Here is a 26,395-nt window from a genome sequence, read left to right on the forward strand (position 1 = left end):
ACACACACACACACACACCAGCAGGTAAGGCTAGAGGTGAGATACAGGTGAGATTAATTCAATGTCTTCACACACACACCAGCAGGTAAGGCTAGAGGTGAGATACAGGTGAGATTAATTCAATGTTTTCACACACACACACACACCAGCAGGTAAGGCTAGAGGTGAGATACAGGTGAGATTAATTCAATGTCTTCACACACACACACCAGCAGGTAAGGCTAGAGGTGAGATACAGGTGAGATTAATTCAATGTCTTCACACACACACACACCAGCAGGTAAGTGTAGAGGTCAGATACAGGTGAGATTAATTCAATGTCTTCATACACACACACATACACACACCAGCAGGTAAGTGTAGAGGTCAGATACAGGTGAGATTAATTCAATGTCTTCACACACACACCAGCAGGTAAGGGTAGAGGTGAGATACAGGTGAGATTAATTCAATGTCTTCACACACACACACACACCAGCAGGTAAGGCTAGAGGTGAGATACAGGTGAGATTAATTCAATGTCTTCATACACACACACACACCAGCAGGTAAGGGTAGAGGTGAGATACAGGTGAGATTAATTCAATGTCTTCACACACACACTAGCAGGTTAGGCTAGAGGTGAGATACAGGTGAGATTAATTCAATGTCTTCACACACACACTCCAGCAAGTAGGGCTAGAGGTGAGATACAGGTGAGATTAATTCAATGTCTTCACACATACACACACCAGCAGGTAAGGCTAGAGGTGAGGTACAGGTGAGATTAATTCAATGTCTTCACACACACACCAGCAGGTAAGGCTAGAGGTGAGATACAGGTGAGATTAATTCAATGTCTTCACACACACACACCAGCAGGTAAGGCTAGAGGTGAGATACAGGTGAGATTAATTCAATGTCTTCACACACACACCAGCAGGTAAGGCTAGAGGTCAGATACAGGTGAGATTAATTCAATGTCTTCACACACACACACCAGCAGGTAAGGGTAGAGGTGAGATACAGGTGAGATTAATTCAATGTCTACACACACACACACACACCAGCAGGTAAGGCTAGAGGTGAGATACAGGTGAGATTAATTCAATGTCTTCATACACACACACACACCAGCAGGTAAGGGTAGAGGTGAGATACAGGTGAGATTAATTCAATGTCTTCACACACACACTAGCAGGTAAGGCTAGAGGTGAGATACAGGTGAGATTAATTCAATGTCTTCACACACACACACACACTCCAGCAAGTAGGACTAGAGGTGAGATACAGGTGAGATTAATTCAATGTCTTCACACATACACACACACACACCAGCAGGTAAGGCTAGAGGTGAGATACAGGTGAGATTAATTCAATGTCTTCACACACACACCAGCAGGTAAGGCTAGAGGTGAGATACAGGTGAGATTAATTCAATGTTTTCACACACACACACCAGCAGGTAAGGCTAGAGGTGAGATACAGGTGAGGTTAATTCAATGTCTTCACACATACACACACACACCAGCAGGTAAGGGTAGAGGTGAGATACAGGTGAGATTAATTCAATGTCTTCACACACACACACCAGCAGGTAAGGCTAGAGGTGAGATACAGGTGAGATTAATTCAATGTCTTCACACACACACACACACACACCAGCAGGTAAGGGTAGAGGTGAGATACAGGTGAGATTAATTCAATGTCTTCACACACACACACACACCAGCAGGTAAGGCTAGAGGTGAGATACAGGTGAGATTAATTCAATGTCTTCATACACACACACACACCAGCAGGTAAGGGTAGAGGTGAGATACAGGTGAGATTAATTCAATGTCTTCACACACACACTAGCAGGTAAGGCTAGAGGTGAGATACAGGTGAGATTAATTCAATGTCTTCACACACACACACACACTCCAGCAAGTAGGACTAGAGGTGAGATACAGGTGAGATTAATTCAATGTCTTCACACATACACACACACACACCAGCAGGTAAGGCTAGAGGTGAGATACAGGTGAGATTAATTCAATGTCTTCACACACACACCAGCAGGTAAGGCTAGAGGTGAGATACAGGTGAGATTAATTCAATGTCTTCACACACACACCAGCAGGTAAGGCTAGAGGTGAGATACAGGTGAGATTAATTCAATGTTTTCACACACACACACCAGCAGGTAAGGCTAGAGGTGAGATACAGGTGAGATTAATTCAATGTCTTCACACATACACACACACACCAGCAGGTAAGGGTAGAGGTGAGATACAGGTGAGATTAATTCAATGTCTTCACACACACACACCAGCAGGTAAGGCTAGAGGTGAGATACAGGTGAGATTAATTCAATGTCTTCACACACACACACACACACCAGCAGGTAAGGGTAGAGGTCAGATACAGGTGAGATTAATTCAATGTCTTCACACACACACACCAGCAGGTAAGGCTAGAGGTGAGATACAGGTGAGATTAATTCAATGTCTTCATACACACACACACACACCAGCAGGTAAGTGTAGAGGTCAGATACAGGTGAGATTAATTCAATGTCTTCATACACACACACATACACACACCAGCAGGTAAGTGTAGAGGTCAGATACAGGTGAGATTAATTCAATGTCTTCACACACACACACACACCAGCAGGTAAGGGTAGAGGTCAGATACAGGTGAGATTAATTCAATGTCTTCATACACACACACACCAGCAGGTAAGTGTAGAGGTCAGATACAGGTGAGATTAATTCAATGTCTTCACACACACACACACACCAGCAGGTAAGTGTAGAGGTCAGATACAGGTGAGATTAATTCAATGTCTTCACACACACACCAGCAGGTAAGGCTAGAGGTGAGATACAGGTGAGATTAATTCAATGTCTTCACACACACACACCAGCAGGTAAGGCTAGAGGTCAGATACAGGTGAGATTAATTCAATGTCTTCATACACACACACACACCAGCAGGTAAGGCTAGAGGTCAGATACAGGTGAGATTAATTCAATGTCTTCACACACACACACACCAGCAGGTAAGGCTAGAGGTGAGACCAGCACATGCATTAGCATGGTACAACCAGAGCAGCAACTGGTACTTACATCACATTGTTCTTTCTTTAATGTCTGTTTCAGATCTTTGAAGTAGATGCCCTCAACACTGGGGATACACTGACAGGACAAAATTAGCTTTAAATTGGAAAACCTACCCACAAGTGGGAGACCACCTATCAAATGTATTAAACCTGCCCACCAGATGTATTAACCCAGCCCACCAAATGTATTAAACCAGCCCACCAGATGTATTAACCCAGCCCACCAAATGTATTAAACCTGCCCACCAGATGTTTTAACCCAGCCCACCAAATGTATTAAACCAGCCCACCACATGTATTAAACCAGCCCACCAGATGTAGTAAACCAGCCCACCAGATGTATTAAACCTGCCCATCAAATGTATTAAACCTGCCCACCAGATGTATCAAACCTGCCCACCAGATGTATTAACCCAGCCCACCAAATGTATTAAACCAGCCCACCAGATGTATTAACCCAGCCCACCAAATGTATTAAACCTGCCCACCAGATGTTTTAACCCAGCCCACCAAATGTATTAAACCAGCCCACCAGATGTATTAAACCAGCCCACCAAATGTATTAAACCAGCCCACCAGATATAGTAAACCAGCCCATCAGATGTATTAAACCTGCCCACCAGATGTATTAAACCAGCCCACCAGATGTATTAAACCTGCCCACCAGATGTATTAAACCAGCCCACCAGATGTATTAAACCAGCCCACCAGATGTATTAACCCAGCCCACCAAATGTATTAAACCTGCCCACCAGATGTTTTAACCCAGCCCACCAAATGTATTAAACCAGCCCACCAAATGTATTAAACCAGCCCACCAGATGTATTAAACCAGCCCACCAGATGTATTAAACCAGCCCACCAGATGTATTAAACCTGCCCATCAGATGTATTAAACCAGCCCACCAGATATAGTAAACCAGCCCATCAGATGTATTAAACCTGCCCACCAGATGTATTAAACCAGCCCACCAGATGTATTAAACCAGCCCATCAGATGTATTAAACCTGCCCACCAGATGTATTAAACCTGCCCATCAAATGTATTAAACCAGCCCACCAGATGTATTAAACCTGCCCACCAAATGTATTAAACCAGCCCACCAGATGTATTAAACCAGCCCACCAGATGTATTAAACCAGCCCACCAGATGTATCAAACCAGCCCACCAAATGTATTAAACCAGCCCACCAAATGTATTAAACCTGCCCACCAGATGTATCAAACCAGCCCACCAGATGTATTAAACCAGCCCACCAGATGTATTAAACCAGCCCACCAGATGTATTAAACCAGCCCACCAGATGTATTAACCCAGCCCACCAGATGTATCAGACCTGCCCACCAGATGTATTAAACCAGCCCACCAGATGTATTAAACCAGCCCACCAGATGTATTAAACCAGCCCACCAGATGTATTAAACAAGCCCACCAGATGTATCAGACCTGCCCACCAAATGAATTAAACCTGCCCACCAGATGTATCAAACCAGCCCACCAGATGTATTAAACCAGCCCACCAGATGTATTAAACCAGCCCACCAGATGTATTAAACCAGCCCACCAGATGTATTAAACCAGCCCACCAGATGTATTAAACAAGCCCACCAGATGTATCAGACCTGCCCACCAAATGTATTAAACCAGCCCACCAAATGTATTAAACCAGCCCACCAGATGTATTAAACCAGCCCACCAGATGTATTAAACCTGCCCACCAAATGTATTAAACCAGCCCACCAGATGTATTAAACCAGCCCATCAAATGTATTAAACCTGCCCACCAGATGTGTTAAACCAGCCCACCAGATGTATTAAACCAGCCCACCAGATGTATTAAACCAGCCCATCAAATGTATTAAACCAGCCCATCAAATGAATTAAACCTGCCCATCAAATGTATTAAACCTGCCCACCAGATGTATTAAACCAGCCCACCAAATGTATTAAACCAGCCCACCAAATGTATTAAACCAGCCCACCAGATGTATTAAACCAGCCCACCAGATATAGTAAACCAGCCCATCAGATGTATCAAACCTGCCCACCAGATGTATCAGACCTGCCCACCAAATGTATTAAACCAGCCCACCAAATGTATAAAACGAGCCCACCAGATGTATTAACCCAGCCCACCAAATGTATTAAACCAGCCCACCAGATGTATTAAACCAGCCCACCAAATGTATTAAACCAGCCCACCAGATATAGTAAACCAGCCCATCAGATGTATTAAACCTGCCCACCAGATGTATTAACCCAGCCCACCAAATGTATTAAACCTGCCCACCAAATGTATTAAACCAGCCCACCAAATGTATTAAACCAGCCCACCAGATGTATTAACCCAGCCCACCAAATGTATTAAACCTGCCCACCAAATGTATTAAACCTGCCCACCAGATGTATTAAACCAGCCCACCAGATGTATTAAACCTGCCCATCAAATGTATTAAACCTGCCCACCAGATGTATTAAACCAGCCCACCAAATGTATTAAACCAGCCCACCAGATGTATTAAACCTGCCCACCAGATGTATCAAACCTGCCCATCAAATGTATTAAACCAGCCCACCAGATGTATTAAACCAGCCCATCAAATGTATTAAACCAGCCCACCAAATGTATCACACCAGCCCACCAGATGTATCAGACCTGCCCACCAGATGTATTAAACCTGCCCACCAAATGTATTAAACCAGCCCACCAAATGTATCACACCAGCCCACCAGATGTATCAGACCTGCCCACCAGATGTATTAAACCAGCCCATCAAATGTATTAAACCAGCCCACCAAATGTATCACACCAGCCCACCAGATGTATCAGACCTGCCCACCAGATGTATCAGACCTGCCCACCAAATGTATTAAACCAGCCCACCAGATGTATTAAACCAGCCCACCAGATGTATTAAACCAGCCCATCAGATATAGTAAACCAGCCCATCAGATGTATTAAACCTGCCCACCAGATGTATTAAACCAGCCCACCAGATGTATTAAACCTGCCCACCAGATGTATTAAACCAGCCCACCAGATGTATTAAACCAGCCCACCAGATGTATTAAACCAGCCCACCAGATGTATTAAACCAGCCCACCAAATGTATTAAACCTGCCCACCAGATGTATTAAACCAGCCCACCAAATGTATTAAACCTGCCCACCAGATGTATTAAACCAGCCCACCAGATGTATTAAACCAGCCCATCAGATGTATTAAACCAGCCCACCAAATGTATTAAACCTGCCCACCAGATGTATTAAACCAGCCCACCAAATGTATTAAACCAGCCCACCAAATGTATTAAACCAGCCCACCAGATGTATTAAACCTGCCCACCAAATGTATTAAACCAGCCCACCAAATGTATTAAACCAGCCCACCAGATGTATTAAACCAGCCCACCAGATGTATTAAACCAGCCCACCAGATATAGTAAACCAGCCCATCAGATGTATCAAACCAGCCCACCAGATGTATTAAACCAGCCCACCAGATGTATTAAACCAGCCCACCAAATGTATTAAACCAGCCCACCAGATGTATTAAACCTGCCCACCAGATGTATTAAACCAGCCCACCAAATGTATTAAACCTGCCCACCAGATGTATTAAACCAGCCCACCAGATGTATTAAACCTGCCCACCAAATGTATTAAACCTGCCCACCAGATGTATTAAACCAGCCCACCAGATGTATTAAACCTGCCCACCAGATGTATTAAACCAGCCCACCAGATGTATTAAACCAGCCCACCAATTGTATTAAACCAGCCCACCAAATGTATTAAACCAGCCCACCAAATGTATCAGACCTGCCCACCAGATGTATCAGACCTGCCCACCAGATGTATTAAACCTGCCCACCAGATGTATTAAACCAGCCCACCAAATGTATTAAACCAGCCCACCAGATGTATTAAACCAGCCCACCAGATGTATTAAACCTGCCCACCAAATGTATTAAACCTGCCCACCAGATGTATTAAACCAGCCCACCAGATGTATTAAACCTGCCCACCAGATGTATTAAACCAGCCCACCAGATGTATTAAACCAGCCCACCAATTGTATTAAACCAGCCCACCAAATGTATTAAACCAGCCCACCAGATGTATCAGACCTGCCCACCAGATGTATCAGACCTGCCCACCAGATGTATTAAACCTGCCCACCAGATGTATTAAACCAGCCCACCAAATGTATTAAACCTGCCCACCAGATGTATTAAACCTGCCCACCAAATGTATTAAACCTGCCCACCAGATGTATTAAACCTGCCCACCAGATGTATTAAACCAGCCCACCAATTGTATTAAACCTGCCCACCAAATGTATTAAACCAGCCCACCAGATGTATTAAACCTGCCCACCAGATGTATTAAACCAGCCCACCAGATATAGTAAACCAGCCCATCAGATGTATTAAACCTGCCCACCAGATGTATTAAACCAGCCCACCAGATGTATTAAACCTGCCCACCAAATGTATCAAACCTGCCCACCAAATGTATTAAACCTGCCCACCAAATTTATTAAACCTGCCCACCAAATGTATTAAACCAGCCCACCAGATGTATTAAACCAGCCCACCAAATGTATTAAACCTGCCCACCAAATGTATTAAACCTGCCCACCAAATGTATTAAACCTGCCCACCAAATGTATTAAACCAGCCCACCAGATGTATCAAACCAGCCCACCAAATGTATTAAACCTGCCCACCAGATGTATCAAACCAGCCCACCAGATGTATTAAACCAGCCCACCAGATGTATTAAACCAGCCCACCAGATGTATTAAACCAGCCCACCAAATGTATCAAACCTGCCCACCAAATTTATTAAACCTGCCCACCAGATGTATTAAACCTGCCCACCAGATGTATTAAACCAGCCCACCAGATGTATTAAACCAGCCCACCAATTGTATTAAACCTGCCCACCAAATGTATTAAACCAGCCCACCAGATGTATTAAACCTGCCCACCAGATGTATTAAACCAGCCCACCAGATGTATCAAACCAGCCCACCAGATGTATTAAACCAGCCCACCAGATGTATTAAACCAGCCCACCAGATGTATTAAACCAGCCCACCAGATGTATTAAACCAGCCCACCAGATGTATTAAACCAGCCCACCAAATGTATTAAACCTGCCCACCAAATTTATTAAACCTGCCCACCAAATGTATAAAACCAGCCCACCAGATGTATTAAACCAGCCCACCAGATGTATTAAACCTGCCCACCAGATGTATTAAACCAGCCCACCAGATGTATTAAACCAGCCCACCAGATGTATTAAACCAGCCCACCAAATGTATTAAACAAGCCCACCAAATGTATTAAACCAGCCCACCAAATGTATTAAACCTGCCCACCAAATTTATTAAACCTGCCCACCAAATGTATAAAACCAGCCCATCAAATGTATTAAACCTGCCCACCAAATGTTTCAAACCTAGCCACTAGTAGTAAAAAAAAAACCTACCAGCCACAGCAGTGACAAGGCTCCAGAGATAGCATCTTGTCCTCCCTCACATGGGGTTCTCACATAGAACATGATGTACCCAATCTGCAGAAAATACAACTTGGTCAGAGGAGATTCAGGCAACACTGACCAACACATGGACAACACATGGACTAGTGGACAGACTGACCAGGTAGTTAAAGATGGAATGGGCAGCTTGGGCTGGCATCTGAGGGAAGTAGAGGATCAACTTGCGCAGGAGGAACATCAGCTCTTCCTGCAATAACAGATCAAAAGTGGGTACAACTACAACAACGAGAGATCTAACTTGAGCCCAACATCATATATGCACACATTTGTTTGAACATTTGTAATCAGATGACACTTCTTACACCCACCAGACAGTAATCACATGACACGACTGACCCAGTTTCTTTTAGGCATCTCTTCAAGGGGGTGGGGATATGCCCCTCCCCCCTCCATGTGAAAGATGTCTGAAAGAAACACTGGTCTTACCGACTCAACAAGACCCACTCATTCCATGGGACAAGAGAGAAAAAAAGGGTTGGGGCTGTCAGAGTCGGCTCACCTTTTTTATATGAGCTTATATTCAGAGATGTAATTGAGGCGGCAAATTCCTCAAACAATTTATGGTATTTCATTTTAAAGGTTTCTTTTAAACATAAGTTTGAAAACTATGAGATCTAGGCCCTGTTAGATTATGTAGTGTAACCAAATCATATTGGGCCTACAACTTTATTTTGTGGCACAACTTAAGATGATTAAAATTGGATATTTAAATAACAGTGCTTGCTTGTGTTGTAGGCCAAAAGTGGTAAGTGTGGCGTAAGGTATGGAGGCACATGGTGCAGAAGTGTCTGTAAAATTGAGTAAAAAAAGTAGTCCTTTAAAAAATAAAAAAAACTCCGTAAAAATACAGAAACAAGTGGCATCCTTGCACTATCCTAAAAAAAGTGAAGTAGACTATATTACAGCCTAGCAGCTGTCTAGAGAAGACAATGTGTTAATTAGCCGAATTTTACCCACCAACATTAATAACCACAAAAAACGTCACAACACAAATGTCATAAAAATGACAACAATAAACAATTTTCATCCAACGTCTATGGGCAAAATCCAGTGGTAGTGTCTGCATAATCACTCGTAACACATTCACACTGTCACAGTAAATTAACATGTCGTAGAAAAATAATCGTCTTTTCCCCTCACCAGAATGATGTAGATCAGTAACTGAATGTGCTTGCATTGGGGAACAAAATGAGCAAAATCACTAAAGAGGAGCCTTTTTGTTCGTAGGAAAATAAGGACAACGTGAAAAAGTTTTATTTCTAAAACTAAATTACTGACTTTTCTTTTAACCTTACATATAATTGTTGAATAAAATAGACCAAATAAATAAGCCTTTTTACATCTGTTAAAACAGAAAAAACAGATTAGTGGAAAAGATAAAAGATTTTTAAAAATTTCCAATATTGTTTGATGGAAAATTTCCTGAAATGGAAAAGACTGAACAATTTGATCTCAGTTTGTCCTCACATACATGCAACAATACAGGACTCACCTGTCTGTCTTTAACTGTTAACTTCTCCAAGAAATGCCTGAGAAAAAGGATGGGGTCGTCCACAATGCAGTCCCAGATTACTTTGTTGGCCACCTCTGCCACTAGGGTCCAAAACAACAGAGTTAGGACACACTGGCACATAGAAGGTTAAGACAAGAATGTAACCCTAAACCCAACAACTTTTGATTGTGACCCTGACTACAAACCCAAGAAAAATAGCCCAATAGAAACATCACCACCACTAGAACTACAAGTTCATATAGGTGCAACTGTCTTGAGAGCAAAACCTGTCTGGACGACAACTGTTTGACAACGTTCTAGAGGACAACAACTATTGTTGTAGTGTAGTGGAAATGAAAGTAATTGTGGTATACTTGTTAACCTAGTAAGCATATCTGTCCATTCTTCATGTGGCCAGCCTAGTCACTTGTTTCAGATACAAGTATACACATAAACCTTGCCTCTACAGTGTTAATGGAGGCAGTTACATTACAATAGTTTACAGTCATCACTGTATTCTGGCATTTGTCAATTTTAATGTGTTCCAGTATCCAGATATCAAATGCGGTGTTATTTTCATTTAGCATAGTGTAGGGCCTATGTTCTAGTATTAAAGTCTGTTTTATTTGTGATTTTCTTTTGTTCCCTAGTTCAAGGTGACCAAAAGTAGGAACAGTTAATATACTTACAAAGATTAACTTGAGTAAAAAATATGTGCTTTATTATAGTTATATTGATATCCTATTGCTAGTTTTCTACCCATATATAAATATCTATATGGGCCCTAATGCTTAATTTCCACTTACATTTTTTTTTAAATGTACTGCCCACTATATAATAAAACCATAACTTTAGATGTTATAAAACTAAAGGTTTGATCTAATAATTAACACTAAATTTACACTATATATAGATCTACAGGCCTAGTTAGCCTAAGTATAATAATTAGAGTAGTTGATGCTACAACAATCTTAAATTTAGGATTCTTTAACTAACTAGCTTTCCAATCAACTTCAACTATGTAAAGTAGAGTAGATCTACTAGTAACTAGTGTATAGAAGGCAATACACAAAATCTAATGTTCAAGGGTGTCATGTGACATATTTTATTTATTTTTACTTTTAGTAAGTGGGCACTCGTAATTGAAACTATAATCTAAGGTTCTAAGTGTATGATAGACTAATAATAATAATAGTAATAATAATATAGATCTACTATTAGACTATATATAGAATCTCCCAGAATCTATATATGTCTATTATTAGGGCCCTAGAGTATAGTCTAGTCAAGGCTACCGAGTCATACCATGGACTTAATTCAGAGATACAAATTGATAGATGCAGATTGATAGATCAATTATTATTGATTCAATAAATACAAATTATAGGCCTATATATTGATCTATATTTTAGGATTAGGCCAAGTGTATATCCTTATTTGGTAATCTATCGTTTTAGGCATGTAAAATTGGCAGAGGCTAGATCTATTAGTTGGCCTGTATTTGACACAAATATATCACAATTTAATATTAATATATAAATTATAAATAAAGATTACTTGTACTAATAAAGTCACCATAATAATTTATTTATAATAATTAAGCCCTAGTCATATTTTTTCACATTACTAGCCTCTGCCAATTTTAATTACCCTAACAACAGTTATCCCATGATTATTAGGCCTAATTAATATTATATTTATATTCAATTATATTGTAGTTTTGAGGATTTTATATTCATCTCACTCATTGGATTCTCGTATTTCCCACTCAATATTTTAAATTATTGGTAATCTATTGTTTTAGGTACGTAAAATTGTGAAAAACAGGTGACCCCTTAAATTTTAATAATAATTTCACATTTTGAGGAGGATTTATGTTTTGAAAAATACAAAAATGTTTCCTTGTTTCATTTATGTACCTGTTTTTAAACAATTGAATTAAAACTTTTCAGTAATAATTGAAGACTAGAAATCTAGCGATGTTTCCAACAGATGCAACCATGTTCATTTACTATAGCAGCCTTCTTGTTTAAGTTTTTTTTGGTTAACTTATTGCGCGAGATTCAGGGGCAGCAACTCCAAATGGCTGCTGTTATATAATAGATACAGCAAATCTTGCTAGCAAACACTGCTGTTTAAAGTTAATTCCTGGCCTATAGTATAATAGTAGCCTATGGCCTATTTTTATTTAGCTATTGACTTAGACTTAGGTTTATTAATATTATTCATGTATCTGTGTTTGACAAATATTAAATAAATATATCACAATAAATAGAATATACTTCTATTTCTATTAACTGTTAAAGCCTTGACAATGAGTTAACTTTTTGGTACATTACTAGATTTCTAGCCGCGGGCGATTTTACGTAGATCTAGATCTACCTATAACGATAGATTACCAAATTATTTTAAATTAATTGAATGTAGATCTAGATCTATGTATGTAGATTCTAGAATCTAGATCTAGACGTCTAGATCTAGATCTAGAATCTATTTTATTTTCTACTTGAATGTACAATTTACATAATTTACAATTATTAATTATTATTTTATTATAGATTTTCTAAATCTAAAAATTCTAATCTGTAGAAGAAAGCCCCATCAATTTACGATTACAAATGCTAAACGAATTCGAAATGACAAACTTCTCAAAATAGATGAAAAAAAAAATCGTGTGTCTTTTTAAAAAGTCACCTAAGCCCTAAATGAAAACAAATGATTGGCCTATTCTCAGCAGCCGACATTTTCCACATACGTGCAGAAAGTCAAGTAAGTGTAAAACCGCGTTTACACTTGCGACATGTATACTATACATGGTTAGAAAAAAAAACTTCGCAATAAAGTGAGTAGGCTCCCCTATTTTAACTTAGGCCCTATGGCGAAGTTTTTTTTTTAGAAATGTATAGTAAACATGTCGCAAGTGTAAACGCGGTATAACTAGTTAATAAGGAAACGGAAGTGCGATGCAAAGGGAAATTATTGAACTTTTTTCCGCTCTTTTTAAAATTTGACTTTTGAATTTCTAATTTTTAAATTTATTTTTATTTTGTTGATTTAGCCTCTAAATTTAGCAGAACAAACTTCAACGACAACATAATTTCGGAACGAGACACGATTTTTTTCATTTAATGAAACAATTCCACTTTGGGCTGGATGGTAGGCATGTCTGTGAGTCAGCATGTTCACAATAGGCCTCCAATGGACGCCAGCGAGAAAAGTCTCAACAAAGGTATTTGTCAGTATTTGAGAGGTCCATAAATTAATTTAAAAATCATGCACGGCATAGTTACAATTAATAATGCATAATATGGTTATAAAATCCTGCCTGTCTGGTTTTTTCGGACTTTACTAAAGATTGGATGTATCTCATGACTGATGTTTATTAACATTTTCGGTAACTAAATAAAAAATAAAAAAAAAAGCAAAAACAATTTGGTTTTCACGTGTAATGGCGACATAAACAAACAATGTCATCCTGCTATTCGATAGGCCACCATAAATTTTATTGTACACATTTTAAGCTAAAAATAGAAAAAACTAGGTCATGGGGTTTAAATTTGCATTGTTATTTAAAAACTTGATCTGCAAAGTTTTGTTAACAAATAGTTATCGATCACTAAGTTACTGTACAGCCAATCAATATTTGTCTTACGAAAGTTAAACATCCGGTTATAACTTAGGCTTGATGAAAATAAATAGAAATGTATTAAATTTCTAAATTAATTTTAGGCTTAAGTTTTTTTTTTTTTTTTTTTTTTTTTTACGGTCTAAATCTAAAAAGCACGTTTTTATTCCATGTCAACATTATGGAAGGAATCTCGTCAACTCGCTGGTGTCCATTATAATACTAGCCGACCAAGCCCTGCACTGGCCTCTGTGAAAAACCTATCTGTAAAGGACCATGGCATGCGTGTTTAGTAATCAGCATATACCCGGCATTGCCCACCCTAACCACAACAAACCAAAACAAAACACCCGCAAACATAACAATGACACAAATGAAAACGCAAACCCAACTACAAACACAAAGAAAACAAATGAAAACAAACCCACATCCAAAAAAAAACACAAACAAAAAAAGCAAACGCAAACAACAACTCAAAATCGATTCATTTAAAGACTATGGCGCCAAATCGAACCCTGCCGGGGCGTCGGCGGACGCGCCTGATTTAATTTAGCAAACGGAAAGAAGTAAACATAGAGGACATTTAGGTGCGGCTTGTACTTGTAAACTGTAATTGATTGCAAATAATATTTAGTAAACAGTACGTTCAGTGTAAAATAAATAAAAGGGAGCATTTAAAATATCTGTTTTACTTACCTCACTGCACTTTATCAATCCACGCTAATTATTTTTTCCCAACACCAAAACAAAGTAATAAAAGGAAACACCCCCCCCCATGTAGTTTTTAAAGGGAAGTAATTGTGTTTTCCTAATTTATCAAGGGACGTAATTAGTGCTAAAGGACTAAATGAAAATAATTTTCAGAAACAATTTAGAATTTTTGTGAAGGCTGATACATTTTCTTTAATTTTGTTTAATGCACATGCCGTCAATTAACACTATAAGTTCGGAAAATGAAGCTTGTTTTATAACACCTTCAATATTCATTTTTTAAACCACTAATTTAGATGATGAGCACTTTAGACATATAACACTATGGCGATCAATTATATTTTTTTTGCTTTGTTACTATGTAATCACGGGGTTGTCCGTTCGCTGTCGCACACAGAATTTTAAAAAATATTTAAAAATTCAACTTTATATATTAGATATGATGAATTGTAAACGTCTTCTGATATATAAACCCCAAGAAAATGTCTTCATATACCTGAAACCCCATCAGCGTTCACATCATGGTCATCTAACAGATGTAGAACTGGCAAGACAGCAGCGCAGATGCATGATGGGAAAACCGACTGAGCTGTCTGCAGGTGGTGGCCATGCTCCATTCTATCCTCATCTCCTGAGAGGGAGTGGGGAGAAATCAATTCCTATCCACATTTTTACTGGGAGAAATCAATTCCTAGCCACATTTTTACTGGGAGAAATCAATTCCTATCCACATTTTTACTGGGAGAAATCAATTCCTAGCCACATTTTTACTGGGAGAAATCAATTCCTATCCACATTTTTACTGGGAGAAATCAATTCCTATCCACATTTTTACTGGGAGAAATCAATTCCTATCCACATTTTTACTGGGAGAAATCAATTCCTATCCACATTTTTACTGGGAGAAATCAATTCCTAGCCACATTTTAATAAATTTATTCTGATTCTAATTTTTATTGTACACTATACATTAGAATTTGTGAAACTGATCAGATTGTTCAGTGATAAAAAATAAAGTTAGTAGCTAAGCAAATTTAGTCACTCTGAAGCTGTTAGTAGAAACGTTAAAGGGTTAGATAGGATTTGATTATGTTTGTTTCAAGCAGTCCAGATAGGCCTACTAATTAGAGACTTTAAATGTTTAGAAACTTTTAGGATTTTAATTTTTATTCTGTTGGTTTCAAACTGTCTAGATAATAACTGTAATTAGATTCTTTAATTAGAGACCAAACAGGTTTAGATATGATTTGATTCTGTTAGTTTCAAACTGTCCAGATACCAATAAGGACTTTAATTTAATTATTAGAGACTTTCAAGGTTTAGATAGGCTTTGATTCTGCTGGTTTCAAAGTGTCAAAATACTAATTAGAGAGTTTAATAAGAGATAATTAGAGACTAATTAGAGATTTTAAGGTTTATATAGGAATTGCTTCTGCTGGTTTCTACTGATCCACTTGACATCAAACAAAATTGCACATAACCCTGCAGTTGTTTGAAATGAGGACAGTCAACCGTTAGTTCGCATCAGTGAATGAAGGTAATACTAGTCGCTAGTCTGCTTAGTGTAAAGACATGCAATAAATATAGATTTAGTGACACACTGGATTCATGTGACAACAAGGATTAGTTCACTGTTAATAGTGTTAACTTACTAGTAAAAAATAAAAGTCTATCCTGAGATATGCCTGAAAACCTTCAGCTACTAGCTGTCCACTGCTATGTTAAAACAGGGGAGAGAGGGGAGGGGGCACTTGTAAAAAAAAAAACTAGCTACTACAGTAAACAGATGTAACTAGATCTAGTTGAGCTTTTTGATTGGCTTAGTGAAGAACAAGATATGAGTACTACCTTCCCAGGCTATTCTGCCCCAATGTAGACTACCATTGCGCCAGGACATGCTGCGGCTTTGGTTGTTGGCCCGATTGGTTGGGGCCAACGAGACACGTCGTGCCGCCAGAGTCATCTCCTCCTGTACAACTGGCGTAGTATCAAGCAAACAATGCACACAGCAAGCTGAGAAAACACGCCCTGGCATAAAGTGACCAGCCAATACGTTCTGCTAGACGACCAGCCCAATCATAGGCAGCAAACATGTCTTGGGGCTGCTACACCAGGCTCAAGTAGGTGGGATCTAGCTAGGGCAGTTAAACCAGTAGGTTGGATCTAGCTAGGGCTGCTACACCAGGCTCAAGTAGGTGGGATCTAGCTAGGGCAGTTAAACCAGTAGGTTGGATCTAGCTAGGGCTGCTACACCAGGCTCAAGTAGGTGGGATCTAGCTAGGGCAGTTAAAGCAGTAGGTTGGATCTAGCTAGGGCTGCTACACCAGGCTCAAGTAGGTGGGATCTAGCAAGGGCTGCTTCAACAGGCTCAAGGGCAGTTAACCCAGTAGATTGGATCTAACAAGGGCAGTTAAACCAGGCTCAAGTAGGTTGGATCTAGCAAGGGCAGTTAAACCAGGCTCAAGTAGGTTGGATCTAGCAAGGGCAGTTAAACCAGGCTCAAGTAGGTTGGATATAGCAAGGGCAGTTAACCCAGTAGGTTGGATCTAGCAAGGGCAGTTAAACCAGTAGGTTGGATCTAGCAAGGGCAGTTAAACCAGGCTCAAGTAGGTTGGATATAGCAAGGGCAGTTAACCCAGTAGGTTGGATCTAGCAAGGGCAGTTAACCCAGTAGGTTGGATCTAGCAAGGGCAGTTAACCCAGGCTCAAGTAGGTTGGATCTAGCAAGGGCAGTTAAACCAGGCTAAAGTAGGTTGGATCTAGCAAGGGCAGTTAACCCAGGCTCAAGTAGGTTGGATCTAGCAAGGGCAGTTAACCCTGGTAGGTTGGATCTAGCTAGGGCAGTTAACCCAGTAGGTTGGATCTAGCAAGGGCAGTTATCCAGTAGGTTGGATCTAGCAAGGGCAGTTAACCCAGTAGGTTGGATCTAGCTAGGGCAGTTAACCCAGTAGGTTGGATCTAGCTAGGGCAGTTAACCCAATGTTTGGTAACAAGCTTGATCTAGCCCAGACATGAGAGCACAGCCCAGAGAGGGGAATGCGTCTGCTTTCTAAAGTTACAATCACTTGGTACCAGGGCGCGCTATCAATGGTCATTCAATGGTTAAAGACAGGACAAAACAGGAGTAGATACGTGACAAGATGTCATTGATGACACAAGTTCATTGATGAGGGCTCATTACATGTTAACTCAATATAGGGTGAAATTTCAGGGCTCATTACATGTTAACTCAATATAGCGTGAAATTAAATGAGTGCTATTGTTAGCTTGTGATTAGCCTTCATTAGTCTTGACAGCCAAGTTAGTTGCCTAGGTAGTGTGACTACATGAGTCATGTGCTACACAAACCAGCAGGAAGAGTTACAAAACAATTGGGAAATGCTGGGGGACATTGCAATTACAACTGGAAAGGGAAGGGAAGAGTTCAAGTGTCAAAGGGTAGGAAGGTGTCAAGATATCAATCAAACAAAATTTAGAAAGACATTAAAACCCCTCAAAAAGGTCGGAGACATCAATTGGTGAACTGCACATTCATTCCAATCATCACAGACCAACTCACTCCTGGTGTGGATTGTGGGAGTGGGTGTCAATTTTGGTGCATGCCCATTGTGGACAGCGTGGTGAATATGGCTTGTGGTTGATGTGGTTAGTGGACAAAACGTGTGGTGGATGTGGACAATGTGTGGTGGATGTGGACAAAACGTGTGGTGGATGTGGACAATGTGTGGTGGATGTGGACAATGTGTGGTGGATGTGGACAATGTGTGGTGGATGTGGACAACGTGTGGTGGATGTGGACAATGTGTGGTGGATGTGGACAATGTGTGGTGGATGTGGACAATGTGTGGTGGATGTGGACAATGTGTGGTGGATGTGGACAATGTGTGGTGGATGTGGACAATGTGTGGTGGATGTGGACAATGTGTGGTGGATGTGGACAATGTGTGGTGGATGTGGACAATGTGTGGTGGATGTGGACAATGTGTGGTGGATGTGGACAATGTGTGGTGGATGTGGACAATGTGTGGTGGATGTGGACAATGTGTGGTGGATGTGGACAACGTGTGGTGGATGTGGACAACGTGTGGTGGATGTGGACAATGTGTGGTGGATGTGGACAATGTGTGGTGGATGTGGACAATGTGTGGTGGATGTGGACAATGTGTGGTGGATGTGGACAATGTGTGGTGGATGTGGACAATGTGTGGTGGATGTGGACAATGTGTGGTGGATGTGGACAATGTGTGGTGGATGTGGACAATGTGTGGTGGATGTGCCTTGTTTCAAATGTGGCTTGTGGTTTCATGGCCTGTGGACAATGTGTGATGGACATGGTTTAGTGGTGTATTGTTATTAGTTTTGTATAAAGTTGTGTTTTGTATGATGAAGAATCCTTCCTCTCCCAGTTCTGTCCGACAGATTTGAGGGGTCAGCGGTAAATAATGGAAGCCTGCGTAGTTACAATATACACATCTATGGCACAATGACTAGTTGCTTCCAGTGTAACTCATCTGTCAGTGGTTAATGTACATCACAGTACTGAGGTGGTCAGCTGACACAGTACTGAGGTGGTCAGCTGACACAGTACTGTGGTGGTCAGCTGACACAGTACTGTGGTGGTCAGCTGACACAGTACTGTGGTGGTCAGCTGACACAGTACTGTGGTGGTCAGCTGACACAGTACTGTGGTGGTCAGCTGACACAGTACTGAGGTGGTCAGCTGACACAGTACTGAGGTGGTCAGCTGACACAGTACTGTGGTGGTCAGCAGTTGGTACATGAGCTGAGCCACCACTGACCTATGGCTACATGGTTTGTTAAAGAAAGTAAAAAAAAAAGTCTTTGTATTAGTAATCTATGTGCTTGTTCAAACCACAACTGCATGTCCAACTTGTCAAATGGACTCTCTCAGAGCACTCAGTTCTTGATGCTGATTAGGGTACCATTTCTCATTGAACAAGTCATGTTAGTAGTACCAATACAGTACATAGCCGCCCATTAGAGCAGCAGGCTCCTTGGTTGTGTCTATCTAACTCCACTGTGTGATTCAATGTCAGGTCCAGCTCCTACAGCTGGGGGCTGGGCTTACAATGTCAGGTCCAGCTCCTACAGCTGGGCTTACAATGTCAGGTCCAGCTCCTACAGCTGGGGGCTGGGCTTACAATGTCAGGTCCAGCTCCTACAGCTGGGGGCTGGGCTTACAGTGTCAGGTCCAGCTCCTACAGCTGGGGGCTGGGCTTACAATGTCAGGTCCAGCTCCTACAGCTGGGCTTACAATGTCAGGTCCAGCTCCTACAGCTGGGCTTACAATGTCAGGTCCAGCTCCTACAGCTGGGGGCTGGGCTTACAGTGTCAGGTCCAGCTCCTACAGCTGGGGGCTGGGCTTACAATGTCAGGTCCAGCTCCTACAGCTGGGGGCTGGGCTTACAGTGTCAGGTCCAGCTCCTACAGCTGGGCTTACAATGTCAGGTCCAGCTCCTACAGCGGGGCTTACAATGTCAGGTCCAGCTCCTACAGCTGGGGGCTGGGCTTACAGTGTCAGGTCCAGCTCCTACAGCTGGGGGCTGGGCTTACAATGTCAGGTCCAGCTCCTACAGCTGGGCTTACAATGTCAGGTCCAGCTCCTACAGCTGGGCTTACAATGTCAGGTCCAGCTCCTACAGCTGGGCTTACAATGTCAGGTCCAGCTCCTACAGCTGGGCTTACAATGTCAGGTCCAGCTCCTACAGCTGGGGACTGGGCTTACAGTGTCAGGTCCAGCTCCTACAGCTGGGGGCTGGGCTTACAATGTCAGGTCCAGCTCCTACAGCTGGGCTTACAATGTCAGGTCCAGCTCCTACAGCTGGGGGCTGGGCTTACCTTCTTCATGGCCCTCATCCCCATGGTGAAGGGAAGGCTCATAAGCTGCCAGCTGTGTGATGGGCATGGTGGTCATGGGGAAGTTCTCCCTCCCCACCCTCTTGCGCTCCTCCTCAGCCAGCAGGGCTTTTCTGATCATCTCCTGCTGCTGCTTGCGTCTGGTGGTGGTGGCTGTCACCAGAGACTTCTGGAAGAAATCATCGCATGGTCTGTGTGTGTGTGTGTGCTAGGTCATCTCATGGTCTGTGTGTGTGTGTGCTAGCTGATAACTTGTGTGTGTCATCTCATGGTCTGTGTGTGTGTCTGCTAGCTGATAACTTGTGTGTGTCATCTCATGGTCTGTGTGTGTGTGCTAGCTGATAACTTGTGTGTGTCATATCATGGTCTGTGTGTGTGTGTGCTAGCTGATAACTTGTGTGTGTCATCTCATGGTCTGTGTGTGTGTGTGCTAGCTGATAACGTGTGTGTATGAGGGTGTAGGACATTACCCTGCCGTTATTCCCCCCCCCACCCTGTCAATCTCATTGGATCTTTATTATGCTTCACCCATCATTATGGCCGACCCCGTAATTATGGCCGACCTTATCTTATCCCCACCTCTGTGTGTGCCAACCCTGTGTGTGTGCCAACCCTGTGTGTGTGTGTGCCAACCCTGTGTGTGCCCCAACCCTGTGTGCCAACCCTGTGTGTGTGTGTGCCAACCCTGTGTGTGTGTGTGTGCCAACCCTGTGTGTGTGTGTGTGCCAACCCTGTGTGTGTGTGTGTGCCAACCCTGTGTGTGTGTGCCAACCCTGTGTGTGTGCCAACCCTGTGTGTGTGCCAACCCTGTGTGTGTGCCAACCCTGTGTGTGTGCCAACCCTGTGTGTGTGTGCCAACCCTGTGTGTGTGTGCCAACCCTGTGTGTGTGTGCCAACCCTGTGTGTGTGTGCCAACCCTGTGTGTGCCAACCCTGTGTGTACCAACCCTGTGTGTGTGCCAACCCTGTGTGTGTGTGCCAACCCTGTGTGTGTGTGCCAACCCTGTGTGTGTGCCAACCCTGTGTGTGTGTGTGCCAACCCTGTGTGTGGCAACCCTGTGTGTGCCAACCCTCTGTGCGCCCCAACCCTGTGTGTGTGTGCCAACCCTGTGTGTGTGTGCCAACCCTGTGTGCCAACCCTGTGTGTGCCAACCCTCTGTGTGCCCCAACCCTGTGTGTGTGCCAACCCTATGTGTGTGCTAGCAACCAACTTACTGTCTCTTCCTGGTTGACTGTCACCTCCTCGATGTTGGTCTTAAAGTGGGGCATCCAAGGAGGGTCCACCACAATCAGGTTGGGCAGGCCAATGGTTGGAGAGGGGAGGGTGAAATCAATGCTGGGGGGTGGCAGCTGTCAACAGAAAACAAGAGTTGAGTTGCTACCTGTCTAAAGACTTGTGTTTGTTATTGTGAGTTGCCCCCTGTCCATATTTCTCAAGTTTTTAGAGGTGAAAGGGAAGTGATGCTTGAAACAACAAGCTGATTTGTTTACCTTAAAATACATGTTGGCTCCTTCTTCCATTCTGGGCCAAACTTGGTAGCGAAACTTCCACAAAGCTCCAAACCTGCAGGATAGGAAAGTGTGTAGAGGCGACACAGTGGTGTGTAGAGGTGACACACTGGGGTGTAGAGGTGACACACTGGGGTGTAGAGGTGACACACTGGGGTGTAGAGGTGACGCAGTGGTGTGTAGAGGTGACATAGTTGTGTGTAGAGGTGACATAGTTGTGTGTAGAGGTGACATAGTTGTGTGTAGACGTGACATAGTTGTGTGTAGAGGTGACATAGTTGTGTGTAGAGGTGACACAGTGGTGTGTAGAGGTGACACAGTGGTGTATAGAGGTGACACAGTTGTGTGTAGAGGTGACATAGTGGTGTGTAGAGGTGACAGTGGTGTATACAGGTGACACAGTGGTGTGTAGAGGTGAAACAGTGGTGTGTAGAGGTGACACACTGGTGTGTAGAGGTGACACACTGGTGTGTAGAGGTGACACACTGGTGTGTAGAGGTGACACACTGGTGTGTAGAGGTGACACACTGGTGTGTAGAGGTGACGCAGTGGTGTGTAGAGGTGACACACTGGTGTGTAGAGGTGACACACTGGTGTGTAGAGGTCAGTGGACACAGTGGTGTGTAGAGGGGACACAGTGGTGTGTAGAGGTGACACAGTGGTATGTAGAGGTGACACAGTGGTGTGTAGAGGTGACACAGTGGTGTGTAGAGGTGACACAGTGGTGTGTAGAGGTGACACAGTGGTGTGTAGAGGTGACACAGTGGTGTGTAGAGGTGACACAGTGGTGTGTAGAGGTGACACAGTGGTGTGTAGAGGTGACAGTTTTGTGTAGAGGTGACACAGTGGTGTGTAGAGGTGACACAGTGGTGTGTAGAGGTGACACAGTGGTGTGTAGAGGTGACACAGTGGTGTGTAGAGGTGACACAGTGGTGTGTAGAGGTGACACAGTGGTGTGTAGAGGTGACACAGTGGTGTGTAGAGGTGACAGTGGTGTGTAGAGGTGACACAGTGGTGTGTAGAGGTGACACAGTGGTGTGTAGAGGTGACACAGTGGTGTGTAGAGTAGAGGTCAGTGGACACAGTGGTGTGTAGAGGTGACACAGTGGTGTGTAGAGGTGACATAGTGGTGTGTAGAGGTGACACAGTGGTGTGTAGAGATGACACAGTGGTGTGTAGAGGTCAGTGGACACAGTGGTATGTAGAGGTGACACAGTGGTGTGTAGAGGTGACACAGTGGTGTGTAGAGGTGACACAGTGGTGTGTAGAGGTGACACAGTGGTGTGTAGAGGTGACACAGTGGTGTGTAGAGGTGACACAGTGGTGTGTAGAGGTGACAGTTTTGTGTAGAGGTGACACAGTGGTGTGTAGAGGTGACAGTGGTGTGTAGAGGTGACACAGTGGTGTGTAGAGGTGACACAGTGGTGTGTAGAGGTGACACAGTGGTGTGTAGAGGTGACACAGTGGTGTGTAGAGGTGACACAGTGGTGTGTAGAGGTCAGTGGACACAGTGGTATGTAGAGGTGACACAGTGGTGTGTAGAGGTGACACAGTGGTGTGTAGAGGTGACACAGTGGTGTGTAGAGGTGACAGTTTTGTGTAGAGGTGACACAGTGGTGTGTAGAGGTGACAGTGGTGTGTAGAGGTGACACAGTGGTGTGTAGAGGTGACACAGTGGTGTGTAGAGGTGACACAGTGGTGTGTAGAGGTGACACAGTGGTGTGTAGAGGTGACACAGTGGTGTGTAGAGGTCAGTGGACACAGTGGTATGTAGAGGTGACACAGTGGTGTGTAGAGGTGACACAGTGGTGTGTAGAGGTGACACAGTGGTGTGTAGAGGTGACACAGTGGTGTGTAGAGGTGACACAGTGGTGTGTAGAGGTGACACAGTGGTGTGTAGAGGTGACAGTTTTGTGTAGAGGTGACACAGTGGTGTGTAGAGGTGACAGTGGTGTGTAGAGGTGACACAGTGGTGTGTAGAGGTGACACAGTGGTGTGTAGAGGTGACACAGTGGTGTGTAGAGGTGACACAGTGGTGTGTAGAGGTGACAGTTTTGTGTAGAGGTGACACAGTGGTGTGTAGAGGTGACAGTGGTGTGTAGAGGTGACAGTGGTGTGTAGAGGTGACACAGTGGTGTGTAGAGGTGACACAGTGGTGTGTAGAGGTGACACAGTGGTGTGTAGAGGTGACACAGTGGTGTGTAGAGGTGACAGTGGTGTGTAGAGGTGACACAGTGGTGTGTAGAGGTGACACAGTGGTGTGTAGAGGTGACACAGTGGTGTGTAGAGGTCAGTGGACACAGTGGTGTGTAGAGGTGACACAGTGGTGTGTAGAGGTCAGTGGACACAGTGGTGTGTAGAGGTGACACAGTGGTGTGTAGAGGTGACATAGTGGTGTGTAGAGGTGACACAGTGGTGTGTAGAGGTGACACAGTGGTGTGTAGAGGTCAGTGGACACAGTGGTGTGTAGAGGTGACACAGTGGTGTGTAGAGGTGACATAGTGGTGTGTAGAGGTGACACAGTGGTGTGTAGAGGTGACACAGTGGTGTGTAGAGGTGACACAGTGGTGTGTAGAGGTGACACAGTGGTGTGTAGAGGTGACACAGTGGTGTGTAGAGGTGACAGTTTTGTGTAGAGGTGACACAGTGGTGTGTAGAGGTGACAGTGGTGTGTAGAGGTGACACAGTGGTGTGTAGAGGTGACACAGTGGTGTGTAGAGGTGACACAGTGGTGTGTAGAGGTGACACAGTGGTGTGTAGAGGTGACAGTTTTGTGTAGAGGTGACACAGTGGTGTGTAGAGGTGACAGTGGTGTGTAGAGGTGACAGTGGTGTGTAGAGGTGACACAGTGGTGTGTAGAGGTGACACAGTGGTGTGTAGAGGTGACACAGTGGTGTGTAGAGGTGACACAGTGGTGTGTAGAGGTGACAGTGGTGTGTAGAGGTGACACAGTGGTGTGTAGAGGTGACACAGTGGTGTGTAGAGGTGACACAGTGGTGTGTAGAGGTCAGTGGACACAGTGGTGTGTAGAGGTGACACAGTGGTGTGTAGAGGTCAGTGGACACAGTGGTGTGTAGAGGTGACACAGTGGTGTGTAGAGGTGACATAGTGGTGTGTAGAGGTGACACAGTGGTGTGTAGAGGTGACACAGTGGTGTGTAGAGGTCAGTGGACACAGTGGTGTGTAGAGGTGACACAGTGGTGTGTAGAGGTGACATAGTGGTGTGTAGAGGTGACACAGTGGTGTGTAGAGGTGACACAGTGGTGTGTAGAGGTCAGTGGACACAGTGGTGTATAGAGGTCAGTGGACACAGTGGTGTGTAGAGGTGACACAGTGGTGTGTAGAGGTGACACAGTGGTGTGTAGAGGTGACTGGTGTATAGTTGGGGTCATGCTGTGGACTACATACCTGAGTACAGCATTGTGGACTACATACCTGAGTACAACATTGTGGACTACATACCTGAGTACAACATTGTGGACTACATACCTGAGTACAGCATTGTGGACTACATACCTGAGTACAGCATTGTGGACTACATACCTGAGTACAGCATTGTGGACTACATACCTGAGTACAACATTGTGGACTACATACCTGAGTACAGCATTGTGGACTACATACCTGAGTACAACATTGTGGACTACATACCTGAGTACAACATTGTGGACTACATACCTGAGTACAGCATTGTGGACTACATACCTGAGTACAACATTGTGGACTACATACCTGAGTACAGCATTGTGGACTACATACCTGAGTACAACATTGTGGACTACATACCTGAGTACAGCATTGTGGACTACATACCTGAGTACAACATTGTGGACTACATACCTGAGTACAGCATTGTGGACTACATACCTGAGTACAGCATTGTGGACTACATACCTGAGTACAGCATTGTGGACTACATACCTGAGTACAGCATTGTGGACTACATACCTGAGTACAGCATTGTGGACTACATACCTGAGTACAACATTGTGGACTACATACCTGAGTACAGCATTGTGGACTACATACCTGAGTACAGCATTGTGGACTACATACCTGAGTACAACATTGTGGACTACATACCTGAGTACAACATTGTGGACTACATACCTGAGTACAGCATTGTGGACTACATACCTGAGTACAGCATTGTGGACTACATACCTGAGTACAACATTGTGGACTACATACCTGAGTACAGCATTGTGGACTACATACCTGAGTACAGCATTGTGGACTACATACCTGAGTACAACATTGTGGACTACATACCTGAGTACAGCATTGTGGACTACATACCTGAGTACAGCATTGTGGACTACATACCTGAGTACAGCATTGTGGACTACATACCTGAGTACAGCATTGTGGACTACATACCTGAGTACAGCATTGTGGACTACATACCTGAGTACAGCATTGATTCTCTGACTGGTCTCCTCATGCTGAAGTTCTTTGATGATCATATTCCTGGCTTTATCTGAAGATTTGGCCGAGGACAGAAGGAAGACAGAAGCTGAA

The 26,395-nt window shown here is 43.2% G+C and overlaps 1 protein-coding gene across 6 annotated transcripts in view; it reads right to left on the reverse strand.

Moving 5' to 3' along the window:
- Positions 1-26,395, reverse strand: part of LOC131939562 (protein unc-80 homolog) — a 140,841-nt gene that overhangs the window by 47,655 nt on the left and 66,791 nt on the right. For all 6 annotated transcript variants that reach the window (XM_059297950.1, XM_059297953.1, XM_059297951.1 and 3 more), the window contains 10 exons: positions 26,282-26,390; positions 21,857-21,929; positions 21,581-21,715; positions 20,349-20,535; positions 16,338-16,502; positions 14,986-15,120; positions 10,154-10,254; positions 8,762-8,848; positions 8,593-8,676; positions 3,096-3,164 (listed from right to left, as the gene is read on the reverse strand). In XM_059297950.1, the coding sequence (XP_059153933.1) occupies positions 3,096-3,164; positions 8,593-8,676; positions 8,762-8,848; positions 10,154-10,254; positions 14,986-15,120; positions 16,338-16,502; positions 20,349-20,535; positions 21,581-21,715; positions 21,857-21,929; positions 26,282-26,390 (1,145 nt within the window). The remainder of the gene's footprint in view (positions 1-3,095; positions 3,165-8,592; positions 8,677-8,761; positions 8,849-10,153; positions 10,255-14,985; positions 15,121-16,337; positions 16,503-20,348; positions 20,536-21,580; positions 21,716-21,856; positions 21,930-26,281; positions 26,391-26,395) is intronic.

The sequence above is a fragment of the Physella acuta genome, unplaced genomic scaffold (assembly GCF_028476545.2).
Source record: "Physella acuta isolate Inbredline_101_S28 unplaced genomic scaffold, ASM2847654v3 ptg000283l, whole genome shotgun sequence".
In the NCBI taxonomy this organism is placed as follows: Eukaryota; Metazoa; Mollusca; class Gastropoda; family Physidae; genus Physella; species Physella acuta.